This window comes from Sarcophilus harrisii, chromosome X, assembly GCF_902635505.1.
Source record: "Sarcophilus harrisii chromosome X, mSarHar1.11, whole genome shotgun sequence".
NCBI classification, from domain to species: Eukaryota; Metazoa; Chordata; class Mammalia; order Dasyuromorphia; family Dasyuridae; genus Sarcophilus; species Sarcophilus harrisii.
This window is the reverse complement of record NC_045432.1, coordinates 51,402,352-51,424,103: the sequence shown is the minus strand read 5'-3', so window position 1 is coordinate 51,424,103 and position 21,752 is coordinate 51,402,352. Positions and strand designations below refer to the sequence as shown.

The following is a 21,752-nucleotide window of genomic DNA, read 5'->3' as shown; positions in this document are numbered from 1 at the left end:
TCAATGTGACCTTTTCTTTCCTAGATTCTCCTTTCTTGTCTGCCTTCCTTCTCGTTCTCTCTCTCTTTTTTTCTTCCTTTCTTTTTCTTCTGGGGTTACAGTTCTGCTGTGTTTATGTGATTCACTCCATAAAGGCATGTATTTATTCGAGTTCCAGGGAAATGGAGGGAAGGTACCTTCCTCTCTTAACCCCCCCCAACCTCCCATCGTGGTGGGGGGAGCTAACCGCGAACCAAGACTGTCCTATCCACAGCACCCCTGGACTAAAAACAGGAGGGTGAGCACTCCACAAGGGGATGGAGCTAGAGAACGGAAAGAGCTTCCCCTCGGGGAGCCATCAGGAGATTAGTGGGTACTTAACCCCTGTCATTTCTAGCACTTTTTAACTGGATAGGATCAGATACCTGGTCAGCACTGCCCTCTGGTGGTTGAGCAGAGAATAAAAATAATAGTAGCATCTATCTCGCAGGACTGCGTGAGGATGCAATTAGCTGACGTCTATTAGGTGTTTTTCAAATTGTAAAGAGCCCTTCAGATGTCAGGTGTTGGAGGCTCGGTACTTGCTGAGCTCGTGATCCAACGTTGACCGTCCATGCCCTTTGTTGTCGGCCAGGCCTTAAAGCCCCTTTTAGGAGGTCGAACTTTGGAGTTTCTCCCCAGAGACACGGAACAAGGGAAATATGACACAGACAAAGAGACATAATGAAAGCTACCCAGGTAACCAGACTCCCCAGAGCTCCCGTGCTCTGCCGCAGAGATTTCAGCTTGTTCTTTTACTCTCCTTTCTGACCACACAGGAAGCTCTAGACTACGAAGGGCAGTTTAGAAAAACGAACCCAGAAGCCTTGGCTAGGCCATTTTAGACAGGTCGGCTTTAAGCAACCTGAGTGGATGGGGAAGGCCAGCACCCTTGCTAGGCTTCCCAGCATTCCCTACTGCCTTCCCGATTGTGGTGAGAGGAGAGGGATCAGCCAACCCTATTTTCCTTGGCCCCCGGAAGGAAGAACTGGGACTCAATATAAGAAAAAACTTCCTAATAATGAAAGGTATCTTGAAGTTTAATGAGCCTCTATAGGAAGGGGTGATTTCCCTGTTACTGGACATCATCACACAAGGCTGCACGACCACTTGTTGGGGATGTCATCAAGAGCTGTGAACTGGGGGCTTTTACCTGGGAGATTTTGTGATAAAAGGAAAGATACTATCCTGAATAAGGCTGCAAAAGGAGAGCTTGAGATTGGAGTGCCCCACTATACTCTAGGCATCAGTCTACAGGACTAGAGCAATTCATTTGGGGCCTCCCAGGCCCATCATATTTAATTTGGGGCGGTCTCCTTATGGTTTGCCACAAGAACACATCCCAAATGTGACCATTTGGTGACAGGAGGAGGCAGCAACAGGTGATACTTTCTCTCCGGCTGATGACTTTCTCGTCCCTTGTCAGTGTGCCCGTTTCAAAACCACGTCTCTGGTTTGGCTAGTACCAATCGCATCCCTTGCTTCCACCAGTAATTCTGAAGCCTTACAAGTTGATGGCAACTGGGAAATGACAGGTTTTTACTGGGTGATCTCTAAGAGCAAAATTCACGAGGGATCGATTTTTCCTTTCAGTAATAATAATTGTAGGTAGCTGATCTTGCTGCAAAAATCATATTAAGAACTGATACTCTTTTAAAATTTTTTAAATTTTTTTAAATTTTTAATAGCTTTTTATTTACAGGTTATATGCATGGGTAACTTTACAGCACTGACAATTGCCAAACCTCTTGTTCCAATTTTTCCCTTCCTTCCCCCCACCCCCTCCCCCAGATGGCAGATTGACCAGTAGATGTTAAATATATTAAAGTATAAATTAGATACACAATAAGTATACACGACCAAACTGTTATTTTGCTGTACAAAAAGAATCGGACTCTGAAATATTGTACAATTAGCCTGTGAAGGAAATCAGAAATGTAGGTGGGCAAAAATAGAGGGATTGGGAATTCAATGTAATGGTTTTTAGTCATCTCCCAGAGTTCTTTCTCTGGGCGTAGCTGGTTCAGTTCATTACTCCTCCATTGGAACTGATTTGGTTGATCTCATTGCTGAGGATGGCCATATGGTCATCATATGGTATTGGTGTTGAAGTATATAATGATCTCCTGGTCCTGCTCATTTCACTCAGCATCAGTTCCTGTAAGTCTCTCCAGGCCTTTCTGAAATCCTCCTGTTGGTCATTTCTTACAGAACAATAATATTCCATAACATTCATATACCACAATTTATTCAGCCATTCTCCAATTGATGGGCATCCACTCAGTTTCCAGTTTCTGGCCACTACCAAGAGGGCTGCCACAAACATTCGTGCACATACAGGTCCCTTTCCCTTCCTTAGTATCTCCTTGGGATATAAGCCCAGTTGTAACACTGCTGGATCAAAGAGTATGCACAGTTTGATAACTTTTTGAGCATAAGAACTGATACTTCTTTATATAATATTTAAACCTTTTCAAACCATTTCATACACATGATGTGTGCTCATTTGAGCCACCCAACAGTATTATTGGGTAGGTGGTACAAGCATTATTATCACTAATATTTTTATTTCACAAATAGGGAAACTGAGTCTCAGAAAGGCAAAGGGTTATGATGCCCGTGGGCTACATTGGTAATAAAGGTTGGAGACAGAATTTGTACCAGCTCTTCCAGTTTTTCGATCCAAGGTAGAAAATAGCAAATAGAAAATACTGAATGTTCTTGGGCCCGACTTTTACTTATTTTTTATATATTAAACTTGTATCAACTCCTTTGCATAATTAAAACAGACACCAGAAAAAGGGACAAATTAAGCTTAATGGGAGAGGCTCAAAATTTCACATTTATGTTCATGTTTATTCTTTCTCCCCTGTCATATGCTGCCCTCTATAGTTTATATATATAAGCAATTGGGGTTAAATGACTTGTCTGACTGTGTGACTACCTTGCTTGACAGGCTTCGGTGACTCCCTAGTACTTCTATGAATAAAAGAAAAGTTTCTTTGTTTGGCATTCAAAGCCCTTCACTATCTGGCTCCAATATACTTCTCAAGGACTTCAACGTATGCATTCTACATGTTGGGTAAACAAATTTGCTTGCTAGTTCCCACATGCGATACTCCATCTCCCACCTCTGTTCTTTTGCACAAGCTGAGTCTCATGCCTGGAGTACTCTCCTTCACCTCCCCCTTGTGGCCTTTCCTTTCAGTTGTTAGTTGGTGTTTTGTAAGAAATTTTGTATCCATTTTATACTAATTTGAGTATTTTTATTTTTCTGTAGAAACATATGAGCACCTTGAGAGCAGGGGCCATTTTTATATTTGTTATTGCTCCCCCAGCGTACTAGGCTCAATGTATGACCCCTATGTAGTAGGTACTTAAATCTCTGGGGGCAGCTAGATGGCACAGTGGATAGTGCACCTCCTTGTAGTCAGGAGGAGCTGAGTCCATATTAGACCTCAGAGAATTAACGCTTAACACTGTGACACTGCGCAAGTCACCTAACCCCAATTGCCTCTCCAAAAAAAAAAAAACAAAAAACAAACAAACAACTGTTGAAATATTATACTATGTTAAATACTACAGTATATATTATACATATACACTATATATACACACACACATATATAATACTATATAAAATATAAATTGAATGGCTAGGGGATTTCTAAGAACCAGGAGAGAGTAGGATCCCGAAAAGGGTGTCAGGGAAGGAAGAATGAGGCCAAAGAGAGGTTGAAGTGAATGAGGATTGAGAAAAGGCCATTGGATTTGGCCACTAAGAAATCATTAGTGGCTTTGGAGACAGAAATTCAGTGGAGCCATAAGGTTGGAAGCTGGATTGTAAAGGGTTGAGGAAAAAATAGAGGCACCTGTTGTAGAGAGCTTTTTGAGGAGCTTAGCCACAAAGGTCAGAAAGAGATATAGGAGGATGATGGGGATGGAAGGATCGAGGTGGGGTTATCTGAGAATGAGGAAGAGAGACATGGGCATGTTTGTGGGTGGGTTGTTCTTTGTCCTTCATTCTTGAAGCGGACCAGAACATCGGGGAGGCGATGCTAAGACACGCAAGCGATTGAAGAGAGGGAGGGCTGGCCAAGGTCACCGGCTTCATTTTCCCCTCCAGAGCCATCTGGGTCCAGTGGCAAGATTCAGATCAGGATGACTGGAAATGGCCCTGGTAGTAGGGAAGGAGGGAGCTAGTAGACGGAGGGATAGAAGAGAACTGACTGGATGAGGATGACATGGAGAAATCTATAGACACAGGAAGAAATCATTTGAGCTGGGAGAAGGGTTAGTTCTGGTAAGGAATAAGATGACCTCATGTGAGACAGGGGAAGGAGGAGGTAGTGGCAGAAAGGGTCTGAGTGATGAGATGAGGAAAAGGGAAGAAGAGGCGCCTCGTGGAGGAATGGCCTCCCTTTTTTCCCCTGTAAAATGAGAGGCAAAGTTCTTAGCTGAGAGACAAGGAGGAGGGGGAACCAATGGAGATTTCAGGAGGGATGAAAAGAGCTGCTTTGTAAAGTGGGCTAGTGAGTTAAAGCAAGTAGAGGATTGCCTGGCAACAATCCAACTATGTCTCTGTCCATTCATTTCAACTGCGCCCTACAGTGGATGGCTCTCAGAACTGTCCCATCTCCAAGATCCCAGATTTGGGCATTTGCTCACTGACCCCAGTTACTTGATGACTTCACCTATCTCCTATCAATTACCCTTCAAAATCAATGGATAGAGAACAAGAACACCAAGACCTTGGATCTTCTAAAGGCTGTTTCTGAGATCTTTTCCCATTATTTCAGATTCTTCCTGGTACTCCACTTACCTCTCTTCCAGGCTTAACTCCATCCAGTCAACAGCTACCGGAATCTGGCCCCTTCTTGACCTCCCATCACAGTTGCCCTACTCATCTTCAACCCAAGGTGCCTCCCACTCTGGTGGGAAATCCCACCAGAGATTTCTCTGCTTCTATTCTTTGGCTGCCAAAAGTTGCTGGACAGAGTCTGAAAACTGTGTTGAAGATACCCACTCTAGATTTAGGTCTACACTGTTCCTCAGCAATCCTTCTATTCAATATTTATTGATTTTTTTTTTTTTTGCAAATGACTTGCCCAGGCTCACAAGCTAGCATTTATTGATTTTTTTATATCATTCTGTGCCATCACCATTCCTAACTTCTTCCTTGTCCCTCAAGCAGTCAACCCTGCCTGTGTGACCTCCCCTTAAAGTAGATAACTCATCCTCCTTTTCACTGAGATCTAGGTTGTCCAATTTGGACTCCTCCTTCACGGGTAACTAGGTGGCTCAGGTATGTGTCCTAAAGTAAGGAAGATCTGAGTTCATATGTGACCTTGCTATATGACTTTGGGCAACTCACTTCATCACTGACTGCCGCAGTCTCCCCATCTGTAAAATGGGAATAATAATAGAACTCTTGAGATGATATATCATACTTAGCACAGTACCTGGCAGACAGTGGGCACTATATAAATCTCAGCCCTTAATAGGATAATCCAACTTTTGTTCCCACCACTGCCGAAATTTCTTCATCAAAGGTCCTTATCACCAAATCCAGTATCCTTAATTCAGTTCTTTATGATATTGATCATCTCTTTTTGGATATTATCTCCTCTCAACTTCAAAAATACTATGCTCTTTTCTATCTCCTTCTTCTTCCCCTCCCTCTCTTTCCTTTCTTCCTTTCTTCCCTCTTTCCTTCTATGGCTCCCTCTCTGTCTCTCCCTCCATGTACTTGTCTCTCAGCTATCTCCCTTCCCCTTCTGTCTCTTTCCATATCCCTACCCCCAGCACTTCTTTCCCCAATTTCTTAATGTTGTGGTTCCTCTCTATTTATAATTTCTCATTTAGAGAGCTTGTTTACTTCCACAAGCTTCACCTGTTCCCCCTGTGGCTAATTGGCACACCTAAATGCTTAGCCTTTAGCCTCTCTCGGAGATCTACCTTTCCAACTACCAACTCCATATATCGACCTGCCCGTCCCATGAAGCCTCAAATTCAACAAGTCCAAAGCTGAATTTTTGCCACCCTCCACTTCTAAACTCCCTCCTCCTGTCAATGGCACTATCATTATTTCCTTGAAAAAGCTAATCCCTCCACTTATGTTCTCGATCTTGTCCCCTTCTGTCTCTGCACCTTACGACAGATTGAGAATGTGGGATTGATTGTACATAGCAACAAGAAGATATACGAAGATCAATTCTGATGGATGTGACTCCTTCCGTCAGTGAGATGACTGATGCCAGTTCCAATGATCTTGTGATGAAGAGAGCCATCTACACCCAGAGAGAGGACTGTGGGAACTAAGAATGGATCACAACATAACACTCACTTTTTGTTGCTTGCTTGCACTTTGTTTTCTTACTCATTTACTTTCCTTTTTGATGTGATTTTTCTTGTGCAGCAAGAGAATTGTATAAATGTTTACATATAGGATTTAACATATATTTCTACCATGTATAAAATATTTTGGATTGCTTGCAATCTAGAGGAGGGGGTCAGGGAAGGAGGGAAAAATTTGGAACACTGCTATGCAATGATCAATGTTGAAAAATTATCCATGCATATGTTTTGAAAATAAAAAGCTTAAAAAAAAGAATGTGGGATTGGGAGTCAGAGGACCCGGGTTCAAAATTTGAGCAAGTCACTTAACCTAAGTTTTCTCCTTTGTAAAATGAGGGGATTGGACGAGACGATCTCTAATGTCCTTTCCAGTTCTACAACTCTGCTCCTTCTGGTTCTCCTGGAGTTTAAACCCAGTCCTTCCTCTTCTTTCATTTTTAATCTTTCTTTATGCACTGGCACCATCCATTTGCTGGTGACGTCATAGAAGGAACTCTTGCTCAGGCATAGATTGGATTAGATGGCGACTGGAGTTCCTTCCAATTCTGAGATTCTATGAGTGTTATTCTAAAAATATTATAGACGAGGAATTGCAAGAAGGGGAAGAATGAAAGCCAGAAGACTTTAAGTATTTCTTACAACTAGTTATTACAGTAACCTTGGCAGATGCAAATGAAGGTATTTGCAGTGGGAATAGGGAGGAGGGGGATGAATGTGGGAGACACTGTAGGGGTAGAACTGGCAGGCCATACTCATGTGAAATAAAGGAGACGAAAGGGACTGGCTCCAACTTTCTTTCCCAGACTCCTGTTTCTACTAAACTAACCATGGTCTGTTTCTGTTCCTTGACGTAGGCTATCCTGAATACCTTGAAGGTCTTTCCACTTCTTAAAAACGTTAAAAGCCTTTCCCCGATCCCCCCAAATGTTAGCAGTCTCTCTATCCTCAAAGTATAGTGTATTTATTTCAGTGCCTAAATGTGTACTCTTAGTAGAAGGTAAGTGGTGCTGCGGTGGATAGAACTCTGAGCTTGGAATCAGGAAGTCTCACCTTGCGGAGTTCAAATCCAGCCTCAGATACTTCCTAGCTGTGTGACCCTGGGCAAATCACTTCATCTGAGTGCCTCAGTTTCTTCATTTGTCAAATGAGCTGGCAAACCCCTTCACTGTCTCTGCTGAGAAAACCCCAAAGGGGGTCACAGAGACTTGGACATGATTGAAAATGAGAACACCAAAGTACAGTACAAGTAGTAGGTGCCCAATTCTTGTCTAATTGAATTGAAAAGATATGACTAAGGTTTCAAATGAAAATTGAGTGTGCCTTGATGACAGAAATAATTCAGGAAGAGAAGCACGTTTTGGAAGAAAGAGAGTAAGTCTGATTTTGGACTTGCTGTGTTTGAGGTAGGACATCCAAGTGGAGATTGCCTGAAGGTTTGAGGCTAAGGCAGGGGCTCAAGGTATGAGATAGATATATAGCTCTAGATTGAGAGCCAGGGCTGAGGATGGAAACCAGGTTATATTGGATTAAGGAAGGAGTGGCTGATGACGATCTGGAGGCATCCAGCATCTTGTGTAGACAAGACCCAGAATGATAGTTGGATGGGGTAGGATTAAGGATCTGCTTTTTTCCTCAGGTGGGGGGCCATGTGAACATGATATTACTACGATGAAATTACAGATAAAAAGGGGCCAGTAGAAAGGGAGAGATTAGAAATTCATAAGAGGGATGACTGAATTTGGGATTTAGAGCTTGAAGAAATCCAAGGGACCATTGGGTCATTTTGCAAATGAGGAACCCTAAATCCACACAAGTTAAATAAGCCGTTCACCACTATATGGCTAGAAAGCAGTCTAGGAATGAGGACCAAATCATCCCCAGTTCAAATGCTGTGTTCTCACCTTTATGTTCTATTACTTTGTCTGAGCAGGTCCCGGAGGAGGTGGGAGCAAGGGTGAGGGGAGGGGTTTGATTTAGAAAGGAGTCCACATGGAGGGGGAATGCCTTTCAATGCTCCTTCCTATGTCTTGTCAGCATGATGTCTTTTGAGGGTGTTGGGGGTTCATAAAGAGCAATGGAAAAGGGGGTTGATAGAGCCCAGCTGAGTTTCTTCAGCATAAATTTCCAGTGGAAGGGATCAACTTGATTTGGGAACTTTGTCCCTGGCTCAGCAAATAGGAACAGGAAAAGAAGAACTAATTATATCATCCAAAGCTGAGGATCAAATCCTCATCTTTTGTAGTATTGGCTTTTAATGTTTGCTCCTCTGCCTTATTAGACCCAAAGCTGGTATTAAAACCTTATTTGATCTTTTTGTCTCCCCCATTGCTTGGCATCCATATTTCCCTCGGTTTGCCGTATTTATGCCAGGCAATGTCAATAGTCCTTTCTCCCTACGATGTGATGGCGATTCATCTTTTCCACACTCTTGCTTGGTTTGTTTTTATCGAACCCAGAATGAAAACAAAGCAAGCTTCCCTAGCTAGTGGGGTCTTTGCTGTGCTGGGAGTATATGTTAATGATTGTGGAGGCAGTGGTTATTCAGTCCGGAATAACCGACTGACTCTTTTGCTTTGTCTTCCAAGCAGCTTGGGTTGGCCGGGCACAGAAGACTGGGCCCAGAATCACTGGGGCTCCTTTCTTTGACCCCCTCCCAGCTCAGTAGTTTAATAGATAAATCAAAGGATGAGCCCAGTAGCAGTGAGAGAAGCAATTGAACTTCAGTTACTTCTTTGGTTTCCCATGTTTCAACACCTTCCTGCTCCCCCCAGCCCAGTCTCCCCCGCTCCCATCTCCTTGCATTGATTTGGGTGCTCCGTTTAGGAGCACACATCAAGAGTGTGAGTGAGAAAGACAGAATTTCTTTTTTCTTTTTAAATGTTTTGATTAAGCAGCAGAGACTGCTTATTCCAAAGATTCTCCATTGGAGAAGGGCTGTTTGGGAAATGGGAGAATCGTCACATGACATCACTTTTCAAAGGCTTGCCCACATAGGGAATGAAGGGTGATCCTAGTTTTGTCTTTCAATGGTTTTCCCATTGAAACATCACTGAGCTTTGAATGGGGCATCTTTTCAATATGCGGCGGAATTCTATCTCTATGGAACTCTACCTTACAGAATAACACTAAACAGACTTTTCCCATGCCCAGTACCTACAAATACTTTTTCCCTAATGGAAAACATAGAGTCAGAGATCCACATTCTAGTCTGAGATTTGCTGCTATATGGCATGTATGATCTGGGGAGATTACCTCTCCACTCTGGGTCTCAGTTTCCTTTTCTGTAAAGGGCCTAAAATAAATGAATTCGGTCTTCCAGCTCTAACATCTTATAATTCTGGCTCCAAGCTTCCGCAGTTGCTGCTCTGTATTGGTAGAAGGAGCTTCCGAACACTAATAAACTCCCACGTCTGATCCAAAAAGAAAAGATCTAAAGTAACCTGCCAAGATTTACATAGAGACAGAAAAGAAAGGAAGCCAGAACCAACTGTCCCAGTCGGACATCAGCCCTGTCGTACCGGTGTAGGAATTCGAGTATGCTGAATTACTGGCCTAAGCTTAAAGTACCCGGGTCGGGCCTAATACTCTATTTCAGGTTTTCAAAGTTGCTTTTCTGCTCCCCAGCACTTGCCCACTGGTACTTGAGCTTAGGGGTTCTGAGCTACATAGAACTAAAGCCATTTGGGTGCCCGCACTAAGTGTGGCCGCGGTGCAGTAAGCCGTCAGGAACGGAAGGGATCGGGACGGTGGCCTGTGTGGCCCTTCTTTCTCTCCCTGTGCGTCAGAAGCCACACGGGAGCCCCAAAGCGGCAGGGAGGGAGCCACAAAAGGGTCTAAGACCTGGGCGGGCAGCCCTGCGGCCAAAGAACAAAATGAACACAGATGTGCAGTTCTCTCATGGCAGTTTATTATGGCATGAAGGAAGAACCACCCTGTGCTCAAAGCTGATGCTATATTACAAATGTATGGCTGAAGTAGGATGTGACTATTAAAATAGGATTCCACAAAGCATGAACATTTTAAGGCATTTACAATACAGTGGCTCTTCTATAAACATACACTTAAATATACATGACTGTAGCTGCAGACAGAAACCATCAGAGAGACAAATCTCAAATGAACTCTTCATATCGATAAACTCTTCTCCTCAATTCCAATTCTTACATTCAAACACATATTGAAAGGCCTTATAACCAGGAACAAATCACCTGTACACTACGGATATACACAACTAGGGGTGCCGAGACCGGAGGCGGGCTCTCTTCCAGTCTGAATGAGAATGGTAAGGATGCTTTGCAGTCTCTCCAAGGTCATCATTCAGAGCAAGGCAAGCTTCTCCAGGACACTTGCACGGGGCGGCCCCTCCTGGGCTTAAAATATTCCTTCCTATCGATCGTGAGCATTTCTCATGGTGGAGGAGGTTACTGCTTAGCTCTCCTCCATACTAGACACTTAGCATGCTCATCAGAGGCATCAAAGAGAAACGGGAAGGAGGCGAGAAGTCCCAAGGCATTCGTACTCCCGATCTTCCATTTGGCACTTGCTCAGTTTGCCTAACACCACCCCTAGTTCGTCTTACGTTATGTCAAACACACGCGTGTTTCAAGCGGTAATACACAGTATTACAGAAACTAACAAAATGATTTGCATATTTGTAACGAGGTGTAACAAGCAAAACTTCTAGAATAAAACAATACGTAAGCCAGAGATTTATTTACAAACTGTCACGAAGAGAAGTATAAATACTTCTATATCGAATGCTTAAGAAAACACCATTTACAAAATTTGGATATATACAGTCACTTGAAAAATGGCCAAAATTCAATTTTGTCACAGGTAAAGAACTGGCTCCAATTTATTAATGGGCAAAAGCTAGCTTTGGGTATGTGCCTGTACTTGGGGGTTGTTTGGTGTGTGTGTGTGTCTGTAGTGGGTTTGTGTTTTCCCATTTGGTGTTCCCCCACCCCCAAGCCCCAGCCGGGGAAGGAGGGTGTCAGATCTGAAGACCTCACCTAGAACTAAACGTGGCCGGAACTTTGATTGTGCTGCCCTAAGATGTCATCGATCATTCTCAGGTTGTTCAGCCACTCTTCGTCATTGTTGCTGCCGCTTTTCATGAGAGAATCGATGAAGTCTGTCTCACTGCAGCTGTCTGGCAAAATGGGATCGTTCTGCTGCGGGCCAAAATCGTACGGCGGCAGCTCTGCTGGAGGAGCCCCCATCCTGCTGAAGGTCCCAGATGCCTGGCTGGTGACCGGATAGCTCGGGGGCTCTATGCCTTGGGCTGGGCTGATCGGGTTGAAAGTAGAAACGCTTTGGGGTATGGGCTTCATGACATTCATGGCTGGCAACGGGGCTCGGGTCAGGCTCTGCCTCAGACTCTGACTGTTGAGCATGTTGAGGCTTTGAGCAGGCTGGCCTACATTCACTTTTGGAATCTGCCTGACCCCGGGCGCGATCTGATTGGGGGGGATCACCGACTGAGGGGAGAACTGTTGACCTGTCAGACTGGATCTCACATTTGGTTTGGAGAAAAGAGGATTGGTGAACTGCTGCATGTTGGTGTCTATTTGGCTCTGATTGGGCATTCTAGAGGCCACCGTAGAGATCCACGCCTGAGGAGAGGAACTCGGATACATGGCGGGAATTCGGGCCATGTTGGGCTGCCGTAACTGGTGAGGACTCGCGGATTGGTTTGCTAAGGAGCCGGCGCCGAAGCCAGGCAGAGCCATTCCGGGCTTGACCGCTGAATGGCTGCTGTGAGCCGTCTGGCTGACAGAGCTCAGACTAGCCGAAGTTTGCTTCTGTCGCATGGAGACGTTAAAATCGGAGCCAGACGGGAAAATGGCCTGTTGTTTCCCGGGGGTCTGGGGGATCATGACCATGCCCCCTGTGCTCTGGTTGCCAGTAGTTGAACTGATTCCAGGGGTCATGGTGTTCTGAAGGATCCCAGATGTGGATGGCATCCTGCGCGGATTAGTTGGAGGAGTTGGTATGGACTGGCCACAGTCAGAAGGCATTTGCTGTGGCATGGCTGCTCAAAGAAAGGAACACACAAAAATGAGACATCCTTGTTTTAGAAATATGGTTCTACTGGCGCTAAGAAAGAGTTACACCAGGTGTGGTGTAGGAGGAGAAGGATGGAAGTAGTACTGAGGAAGTTCCAGGTAGCAGAAAACCAGGCGTCACCTGAGCCACAAGGCCCAGGCAAGTTAGCAGAGAGCAGTCACGCACCAGCCCTCCCACCCCTAAGTCTGTTCTTGTTATAGTACTTTGAATTTATTCTCAGAACGACAGCTAGCTTGACCTTTGCCAAGTACCTATCTGTTTTTTGAGACTAGGTCTCCTGTCTCACCCTGGCCAGAAGAGTACAGGTCCAATCCCAATATTGATCAACATTGAAATTTTAACCTGCTCTATTCTTCTGACCTGGGCTGGTTTGCCCTTCCTTAGGCATCCTGGTGAGCTTTTGATCCAGAGGGCTTACTATATTGCCACCACACTCAGCGTGGACACCCAACTGGCTTTAGTTCTACATAGCTCAGAACTCCCGAGCTCAAGCAATCCACCAGCCTCCATCTCCGGAGTGGTAGGGACTATACGTGAGTGCTACCTGTAAGTCTTTAAAAGATGAATTTATTTTGATTTCTCTTTTGAGCTGACCAGGACATTTTCATTTGGGGAAATGGTTTTTTTCAGTTGGGATACCACTTGGGCCATTAGCAAGTGGTCATGTTGAGCTTTAAGAAGGAGAGAGTCCAACCAGGAATGTTTCATGAAAGGCCTTGATAGTTTCTAAGACCTTATGTTCCCTCTAAAGTTTCAGATTAGCTTCTTACTTGAAAACTGACTCATCTGTTGGCAGAGATAGGGAGTCCGCTGCTCAGGTGGCACAGCCATAACATTTGGTCTCTGCTTTTCCTGCTAAATAGAAAATGAAAAAGACACATTATATTACAGCTATTAAAAAACCCCGATGAGGAACAGTACCGAAGAAGCATTAAACGAGGGAGGCTCATGACACCATCTGTGCACGTGAGAACGAACAAACAGGTATCTGGACACTCAAACATTGAACTGGGAAAGGCAAAATGACAGCCAGTGATTTTCACCTTGGCCCTGAAGCCATCTAAGTTGTCCAATTCGATGCGGTGCAATTTGAGACACCGCTGGAGATACAAAGATCAAGGATCTTTTCCCTCAAGAAGCTTATATTCTACTTGGAACACGAATACAAGAAAGTAAGGACAAGTTTACAAAAAGTCATTTTGGTAAGATCTTCAATGGGACACAGTGACCAAGCTGTGCTTTGAAGGAAACCAGGGATTCTAGAAGTTCAAAGGAATATACCTTCCCTCATAGGTCACTTACTGAATGTCCATAGGAGAGAAGCTCCCCCCTCCAAAATTTCGCTACCCCTTAATATCAGGGTCCCATTTTTCGGCACCTGCGCCTATATAGTCCTGAGGTTGTTAATTATCTTAATATCTTTTGTTTTCTTCAAGGTTCAGCTTGGGTGCTACCTCCTACCAGTTTTCCCCAAAGTCTTCTAAGAGACCTCAAATTATCTTTTATTCATTTAATCTATTGGTATATTTTATACTCCCCTCCAAGTAGAACGAAGCCCCTGGAAGATAGGACTCAGCTTTGGCTTTGCACACAGTAGACAATTAACAAATATTTACTGACTTGATTAATGACTGATGAGATTAAATGCATATGTCTCGTTTCCCCGGCTCAAAAGCTCCTGGATGGCAGAAGCTGGTTCTTACATTTATTTGTATCATAAAAGCACCCGGTATGATGGTGGGCACAAAGTAAGCATTCGATAAAGGCTTGCTGAATGACTATAGGAAGGCACGTTTGGCTCTGCATCCTAGAGCTTTTTAACAAAAAATGGGACTATCTCGTGAAGTTGGAAGTGTAAAAGGAAAGACTGGCTGACCAAATGTCAAGGAAAACTACAGAGGGGTCTCCTACATGTGAGAAGAATGGTTAGTGTAGTTTTTGATTTCTAAGGTCATCATGCATTCATCCATTAATAAACAGTTTGATACCACAAGTAGCTAAGCTGTCATTGCCAATCATTCTCTGCTTTTAACTCCTGCTACCCTTCAGATCTAGAAAGAAACCTGTCTTTAACCTCAACCTTTCTGGGACACCAGACAGGGAACCTGCTGTTTTCCAGTGATAGAGCAAGAATGGAAGGGGCGAGAAGGTAGGCGTATTAGTAAACAATCCTGAAGCATCTCAGAGTTGCCAGAGGGAGGGACACGGTACCATCAGAAAGGATAATAAGTTGTTATAAAACCCGGCTTCTTAAGCTGTGGGTCACAACCCCATATGGGGTCACGTAACTGAATTTGAATCATGTAACTGGGTTATCAGATTATGATTTATTATCAGTAAATGTTTGATTTGTATACCTATTTTATATACCTGGGATTGCATACAAAGTTCTCTGGCGAAAAGGGGTCACGAGTAGAAAAACGTTATAGAAGCCCTGCTATGATACACAGGAATCAGCTATCGGATGGCCAAAGGGGCAAGGAAGCCCTACTCAAAATCTTTAGCTGGCTGGTTTGGCAGAAAAATTCAGAACTCCACCACTGAGTTCTACGCTCACCCCACCATGGAAACCTGGTAAATGGAGGGCCGGTAGGGTGTCACGGCAGCTTCTGGGATCTACACCGAGACCGCTGACAAACTGAGCTGTGATGTTGTGTACGGAGGCCAATCCAGCCCTGCCCTTACAACCCCGTCCGTGCAACTTGCATAAACCAAAGAGTGCCTGTCAAACTGCTCGGGCATACGTGGCCCATGGAAGCCACATGATGCAAACCTGCATGATATGCTGCCGGCGTAGGATCTGCTGCTTGAGCAAATGGTTTCTCATGCATCCATTCACTGTGGCTGGAGTGGCTGCTGGAATGGAGCTGCCTGCACTCTGGAGAGGGCCTGCTTCCTGAAGTCTGGCAGCAATGCCGGGATTCCCATCCTGCCAAGAAAGTAGAAAGAACAAAATGGGTTGGGGAAGATTACAAAAGAAACCATTTTAATGAGCAGTGGGTTTTCCTTTCTGTCCCAACCTCAGCCCACTTCCTGTCTTATGTCCCACTACAGCCTCCAGTGGACCTTTTAGAGCATGGGGATAGAAAGGCGCGTTGATCAGCTGACCATAGGGAACCCGAGAGGTTCTGTTTGAAGCCCTCTTCCCTGGTACCTGGTAGAGTCAAACATTAAGGAGAAGGGAGAGTGGGACTTTGAGGGGACTCAAAGTTACCTCTGCCCCTCCTCCCTGATCTGGTCTCTAGACATGGCTTAGATTAAACTAAAGCCCTAATCACTTTGCCACAGTTACAGCTCTGTCTAGAAAAGTTGACCAAAGAGAAAACGGCGGGGGTGGGGAATTTATAAAGAAGGACAGAAAGAAAAATGAGCTAAGGACACGGAGAGGAAAGGAGGAATTTTACTCAATGGCAGACATGACAACAATAATACAAATAATAACTAAGAGCTGACATTCAGCTAATACTTTAAGGTTTCCCAAGTGTTTTAAATGCATTTAACCTCCTAAGAACTCTTGAGGTAGGTGCTAGTATTACTCTCACTTTTCAGATGAAGAAACTGAGGCTCAGAGAGGTTAAGTTATTTGTTCTGGGTCCCACCACCAGTAGCTAGTAAGTATCCGAGGTAGGATTTGAATTGATTCCAAGTTCAATACTCTTAAGTGTGACCCTGGAAGGCTTCTAGCAGAAGAGATAAGCAAATCCAAGTGTGAGTAGCTCAAAGGAATCAAATGGCTTAGTCCAACCGTGGAGAGATTCCCGAGTCACAGTAACCCTGACAATACATGCACACCCCACACCACGGATTGCCAGGATTTTCGGCATCTTCATCAATTTTGAACAGCCGATGTCGAGTACCACTTCCCAGCATGATTCACTTCACAACATCTGAGTGTTAATGTGAACATCTGGTTGATAAAAAAAAGCTGAAGGAAAGGAATCAGATAAAAACTCTCTAACGCAGATATGAAGAAAAAAAAATCACAGAAAGCTCGAGTTTAAGGGTGGGAATCTTCTACTCAAAACCTTTCATTTTACAGATGGGGAAACTGAGGTAGTCACAGAGCTAATCAGCAAAAGAGCTGGAACTAGTACCTACTTAGCAGACACTTAGTCAGGTGCTTTTTTCACCAGGCCACATTGCTTCTGGAAGGTATATTCAGCAGCCAAACAGAGCATCGACACTCAGATTACTATTCCTGCTTTCATATCCAACTTTCCCATTATTAGGGTTTGTTATCATTGGCAGAAAAGAACCATGCACATTCTCTCCAGCATTCTTCCCGAGGCCATGCTTCCTTTGTTTTCCAAATGGAGGCCCCCCATCCTTTGTTTCTGAATCAATGTTATCAAAGAGAAGCCCAAAGAAAAGAGTTGCAGCCTTTTGACACTGAGAATTAGAAGCATGTGAAAACAGAGAAAACAGGAAATGACCAATGTTTTTAGTGACCAGAAGGAAATGGTGGCTAAAAGTTGCTGCTTAGTAGCTGGATACTCTAGGTTTTTTCTTTTTTCTTTCTTTCTTTCTTTTTTTTTTTTTTTTTTTGCTTAAATACAAGAGATTACCCAAGTTATTGAAGAATTAAAAAAAAAAATAAAAGTCATGGTGAAAGTCATCAAAATGACTCAATGCTCTTTAGTGGAGCACTGTCATAGTGTTAAGGCACAGTGGATGACAGAGAAATGTGTAAAAACAAGTTTGTCTAAAGATAACTCCCCTAGAACTCAAAGCAATCACTGGCACTGGCACCATGATTTTCTCCGTGTTAGGTGGATGTCAGGTGTGCTGACAGAGGCTGCCACATCTTATTCCTCCCCTTTGGTGTTTCTAGTATCTTAGGAAGTGGCAAAGAACATTAAGTCACTTTCACTTAGCTAGCAGCAAGATCTGGGCATCTTTCATTGAATAGGGCTGGTGTGGAAGTCTTAAAGCTTCCCCAGCGGTTCTTTTGTGTGCCAACCGGGTGAGGCTGAGCAGCTAACATAGCTCAAAATATGTTGACTAGCTTTGAGGCATGTTGGCCAGGGTGATCTCTGAAAGAATGATGACACCTTCTGAGGCAGCAGGGAGGCAGCAGTGCAATGATGGGGTGTAGTTTGGGTGGATGGCTGCTGTAGAGAGAGAGAGGAAAGAAAAAAGAGCCTCAGGTTTCCAACTCTCAGCAAGAACCATGTAAGGTAGAAGAGCTGTGAAGAGAGTTCCTGAGCCTTGCCAAGGAGCTACAGGAGAAAAAGTAGAAAGGCACAGTTGGCTGCTTGGAAATAGAACCACGAGGACTCGGGCAGGAGCTGTCTTCCAGCTATGGACAATTCTAAGGGTTAAACCCTCCCTGGCCTCAACCTAGGGGTTTTCCACAGACTAGCTTTGAGACAGGGCCCTAAGAACCCTTCTCTGCTAGCGTGCAACTCAGTGGGAGATTTTGCTCTTTTGTATGGGAGGACAAGGCTTGGGATGGTGTTGAGAATGATTCTATTTGACTTTCCCCTGTTGTTCCCTTTGTTTTTCTGTCCCAGCTAAACACTTTGCTATTTGACTTATAGTCCCAGCCTGGTATGTCAGTAGAATAATTACCAGATAGGGCTTGGACCCTATATTATCCCTCCAAGGAACTCAATAGCCTTTAAGAATTCCAGAGTGACAACATCAGTTTATACAAATCTTCCCATGTTTATCTAAATTCTTCACCATTTTCTACGATGTAATAATATTCCAGTACTTTCATATCACAGTTCATCCAGTCATTTCCAAATTGAAGGGCACCTACTTTCTTTCTAGTTCTTTGTTAATGCTAAAAGTACTGTTGGGAATATCTGGATAGGTGAGACCTTTCTATCTTCCTTGGCATATATAGAAAAGAGAGATTCTGAGATTCTTTGTAGGATCTCTGGGTCAAGGGATGTGAACAATTTAATGAGTCTAAAATATTTTCCAGAATGGTTAAGCCACGGAGTTCCACCAATGGGGTACCTATCTACTGACCTGTAATCACACAAATAAATATAATTGTGAAAAAAATTAGTAAGTGGAATATATGAATTATAATAACAGGCAAACTCATAAGCTACTACAAAGCTTCAGAACAGTCATAAGCACAGCAACTAAATAACTTTCTTATCTACTGTGGTCTATAATCCTATTCTAGCACCATTCTTGTCCTTTTTTTTTTGCTCCTGATTTCTATTCATATAGAAAATAAAGCTAAATTTCCTGCTTTCGGCTTCAAACCCTTTGGTGATCAGACAAGACACTGGTAATGAAAGGGAGTTTAGTTCTGCAATTTTTTCATTCATTAATTCAGTCATTCAGCTAACAGCTTACCAGTTAAAAGCCACCTACTGTGTGCAAAAAAACGATTATATTACTACTCTGTGCAAATCCCTACCCTCACGAGTTCTCTTTTGGCTAAGAGAGGAGTTGAAGGAGATCAAAGATGTAATAAGCCTTGTAATACACAGTGTTCCAAAGATCCCAGTGCAGTTTTAAATTTAAATAGCTTTAAGCATTAATAGCTTAAAGCTGCATTGAGACTTCTGGGATACTCCGTATATGGAAAATACGCTGAAATTTAATTCAAACAAATATTCATTAATCACTTAAGAGCACGGTGTTAGGTCCAGAAATTGATATAAAGTTAATGGAAGGCCCAGTCTCTACCCTCAAAAACCTTATATTTAAGGAATAGGATAGACCCAATTAGAACAAGTGATGTATAAGCTCCAGTGGAGGTCTCTGAGGCTGATCTTTGAGAGAAGTGTCAGCACAATGGGGTTGGGGTAGGGTGAGGGACAGAGGGGAGAATGAGTGGTATGGAAGTAGAGACGGTGGGTGTAGACAATTTTGTTCAGAAGTTTGGCAATAAAGAAAACGTACTACCCACATCTCTGCCATCACTTCAATTTTTCCCTAACTTGTCTTGCAGTGTGCAAACTGTCTGTGCTTACTGAAGCAAATGAGTTTGAGGCAAGGACAATCCTGTTGATGCTTAGCTCAGGGCTATTGCATTAGCAAGTCATAACATTAATGTCTCCCTTACTAATCTGTCCGTCCAATTTTAAGATTGTCTAAACTTCCCCTGGAAAATCGTGAGAGTTTTCCCATCGTGTTATTATTGCCAAGAAGGAGAAATTTCATTATTAATCCAACCACTTCACCAGGAAAAGAGACTGATTGTTGTTGTGAGGAAGGAGCATCAGTGGGGATGGTTCAGTACGATTCATCAGCCAATGCCTAGAGAGGATTTCTCCATTTCAGAAAGAACTTGTACTTCTCATTATCCACTAGAGGAAACAATCTTTACCTTGAGGAGAATGAGAATGAGAATGAAATAGTTTCCATGGGAAGACAGGGAGTGAATGCAAAATCTCTTATTTTTGGAAAACATGATTAGACCAAGCCAAAAGAAAAAAAGAGAGACAGACAGACAGACAGACAGAGACAGAGAGAGAGAGAGAGACAGAGAGAGACAGAGAGACAGAGAGACAGAGACAGAGACAGAGACAAACAGAGAGAGACAGAGAAGGAAGGAGCGAGGGAGGGAGAGAAAAAGGGAAGGAGGGAGGGAAGGAAGAAGGAAGGGAAGAAGAAGAGACAGACAGAGAGAGACAGAGACAGAGAGAAAGACAGAGAAAAAGAGAGACAGAGAGAGACAGACAAAGAAACACAAAGAGACACACAGACATAGAGATGAGGTGTTGGATTTTTTTTTTTTAGCCACCACTAGTGGGAACTACTGAATTCTTTTCCAGGAGAAAACACCCAGTTAAGTGTCAATACTAAGAATAGTTCTCTGATGTAGCCCAGAAAACTCCTCTATCTGTAACAAAGGTTAATGAGCCTCAAGATTGGTCTTTCTTTGCTTTACAAGAAACAAACAAAAAAAAATAATTCCCTTTCTTGTCTGTGGTCAAACCAAAGCAACCCCGTGTTTGAAAGTGTTCGCCTTTCGATTTCCCTATTGAAATGGACAGGAAAATACCATCTGCACAGGTGACCTATAAACTCAAAGTCCCTAAAAATGATGGGTGTTCCCACATGGATGGGGCAGTGCAACGTAGTGGACATTTTGAGATGGGACTGACTGATGAGGGTGAATTTGTACCGAATAACAGGAAACCCAGCTTGGAGAAGAATGAAAATTCCTAGACAAAAATCAAGGCAGCAGGCATATAAGTAGTGACATCTAATGTGTATTGCAAGTCTGTGCTTTCTCCAGAAAGCTTTTAAGGAACTAAAAATATGACCATAACGCCTCAGAAGTGCAGAATCTCTGAGTTGGTGGGAATCTCAGAGGCCATCAATTCTAATCTAGACTCGACCAAGAATCCCTTCTCCAACGTCCTGGCCAGACAAGTGGTCTCAATTACCGAAATATTTCAGCAGGCTATTCAGTAGGCCATCGTTACATAAGACAAAGACATCATGGTCAAGGAAAGCAGTGAAAATTTCCTTTCCATGGAGAGGTTATCAAATCAGGATTCTTTCTACTAAGGGATGCTACGGGGGAAAAAGATAAAAGAACCCCGAAATTATTTTCTTTTGGGGTTTGGAGGGAAGATTTTTGATATAAACTCAGTTCTCTAAACTCATTTTCTAAGAGCATGACAGACAGGGCAGGCAGTGTTGGTACTACTATGCTAAACTGAGAACACTTAAAAAACCAGCAAACCAAGAGGCTGTGTGGATCGGCCATGGTTTCTTATATGATCCTTTTTTCTATTCTTTGTAAATGGAATGTTCATGTTAGTCACTGAATGTTCAATTTGTAATAAAAACAAAATCGTTAAATTTTAAAAAAAATTATCTAAGTGCATGTTATCTGTATCATGTGTGATGACTAAAGAAAAAATCATTCTTCCTGATAACCTCCCTGCCTTGCCCCTCAAACTCGACTCTGAAAGTCTGAAATTGGGTTTGCTATTAGGGCTGTCTTCAGTGGGCTGTTGTTTCTCCTCCGTTCTCAAAGGGGACCACGACACCAGGGAGGTGATGCTATGACATGCGAGTGATTTGGAGTGAAGTAAGGGCGGGCTGTGCAAAGTCATCAGCCTCACTTTCCCCTCCGGAGCCATCAATCTGGCTTCAGCATGGTGCGATATCAGGGATTCCCTTTGTCTCTACCCCAAACTTCCCACCTGTGCCCCAAAAAGTCCTTGGCTGAGGGTCTTTCATTGGAATGAAGCTCCTACTTCTGGGGGGTGCTGCTGTAATCTCTGCTCTGTATATAGTGGTTTAACCAAAGTTCTTTCTCTTTGATTAAACTACAAAGTGTTTAACATGTCCTAGCTGGATGAAGCACAGGCTCAGTACGA

General features: G+C 43.4%; 1 protein-coding gene across 2 annotated transcripts; it reads right to left on the bottom strand.

Annotated features, from left to right (window-relative positions):
- Positions 1–10,260: 10,260 nt before the first annotated feature.
- Positions 10,261–16,976, bottom strand: LOC105751073 (mastermind-like protein 2). Of its 2 annotated transcripts, none has more exons than XM_031944786.1 (3): positions 15,218–16,976; positions 13,215–13,296; positions 10,261–12,409 (listed from the first exon to the last, which is right to left on the bottom strand). In XM_031944786.1, exons 1-3 carry the CDS (start codon positions 15,269–15,271, stop codon positions 11,394–11,396), a joined length of 1,152 nt encoding a protein of 383 aa, XP_031800646.1. In that variant the 5' UTR covers positions 15,272–16,976; the 3' UTR covers positions 10,261–11,393. The 2 variants fall into 2 exon arrangements, with proteins under 2 accessions (XP_031800646.1, XP_031800645.1); XM_031944785.1 differs by having other exon boundaries at positions 13,215–13,299; positions 15,218–16,975.
- Positions 16,977–21,752: the final 4,776 nt, after the last annotated feature.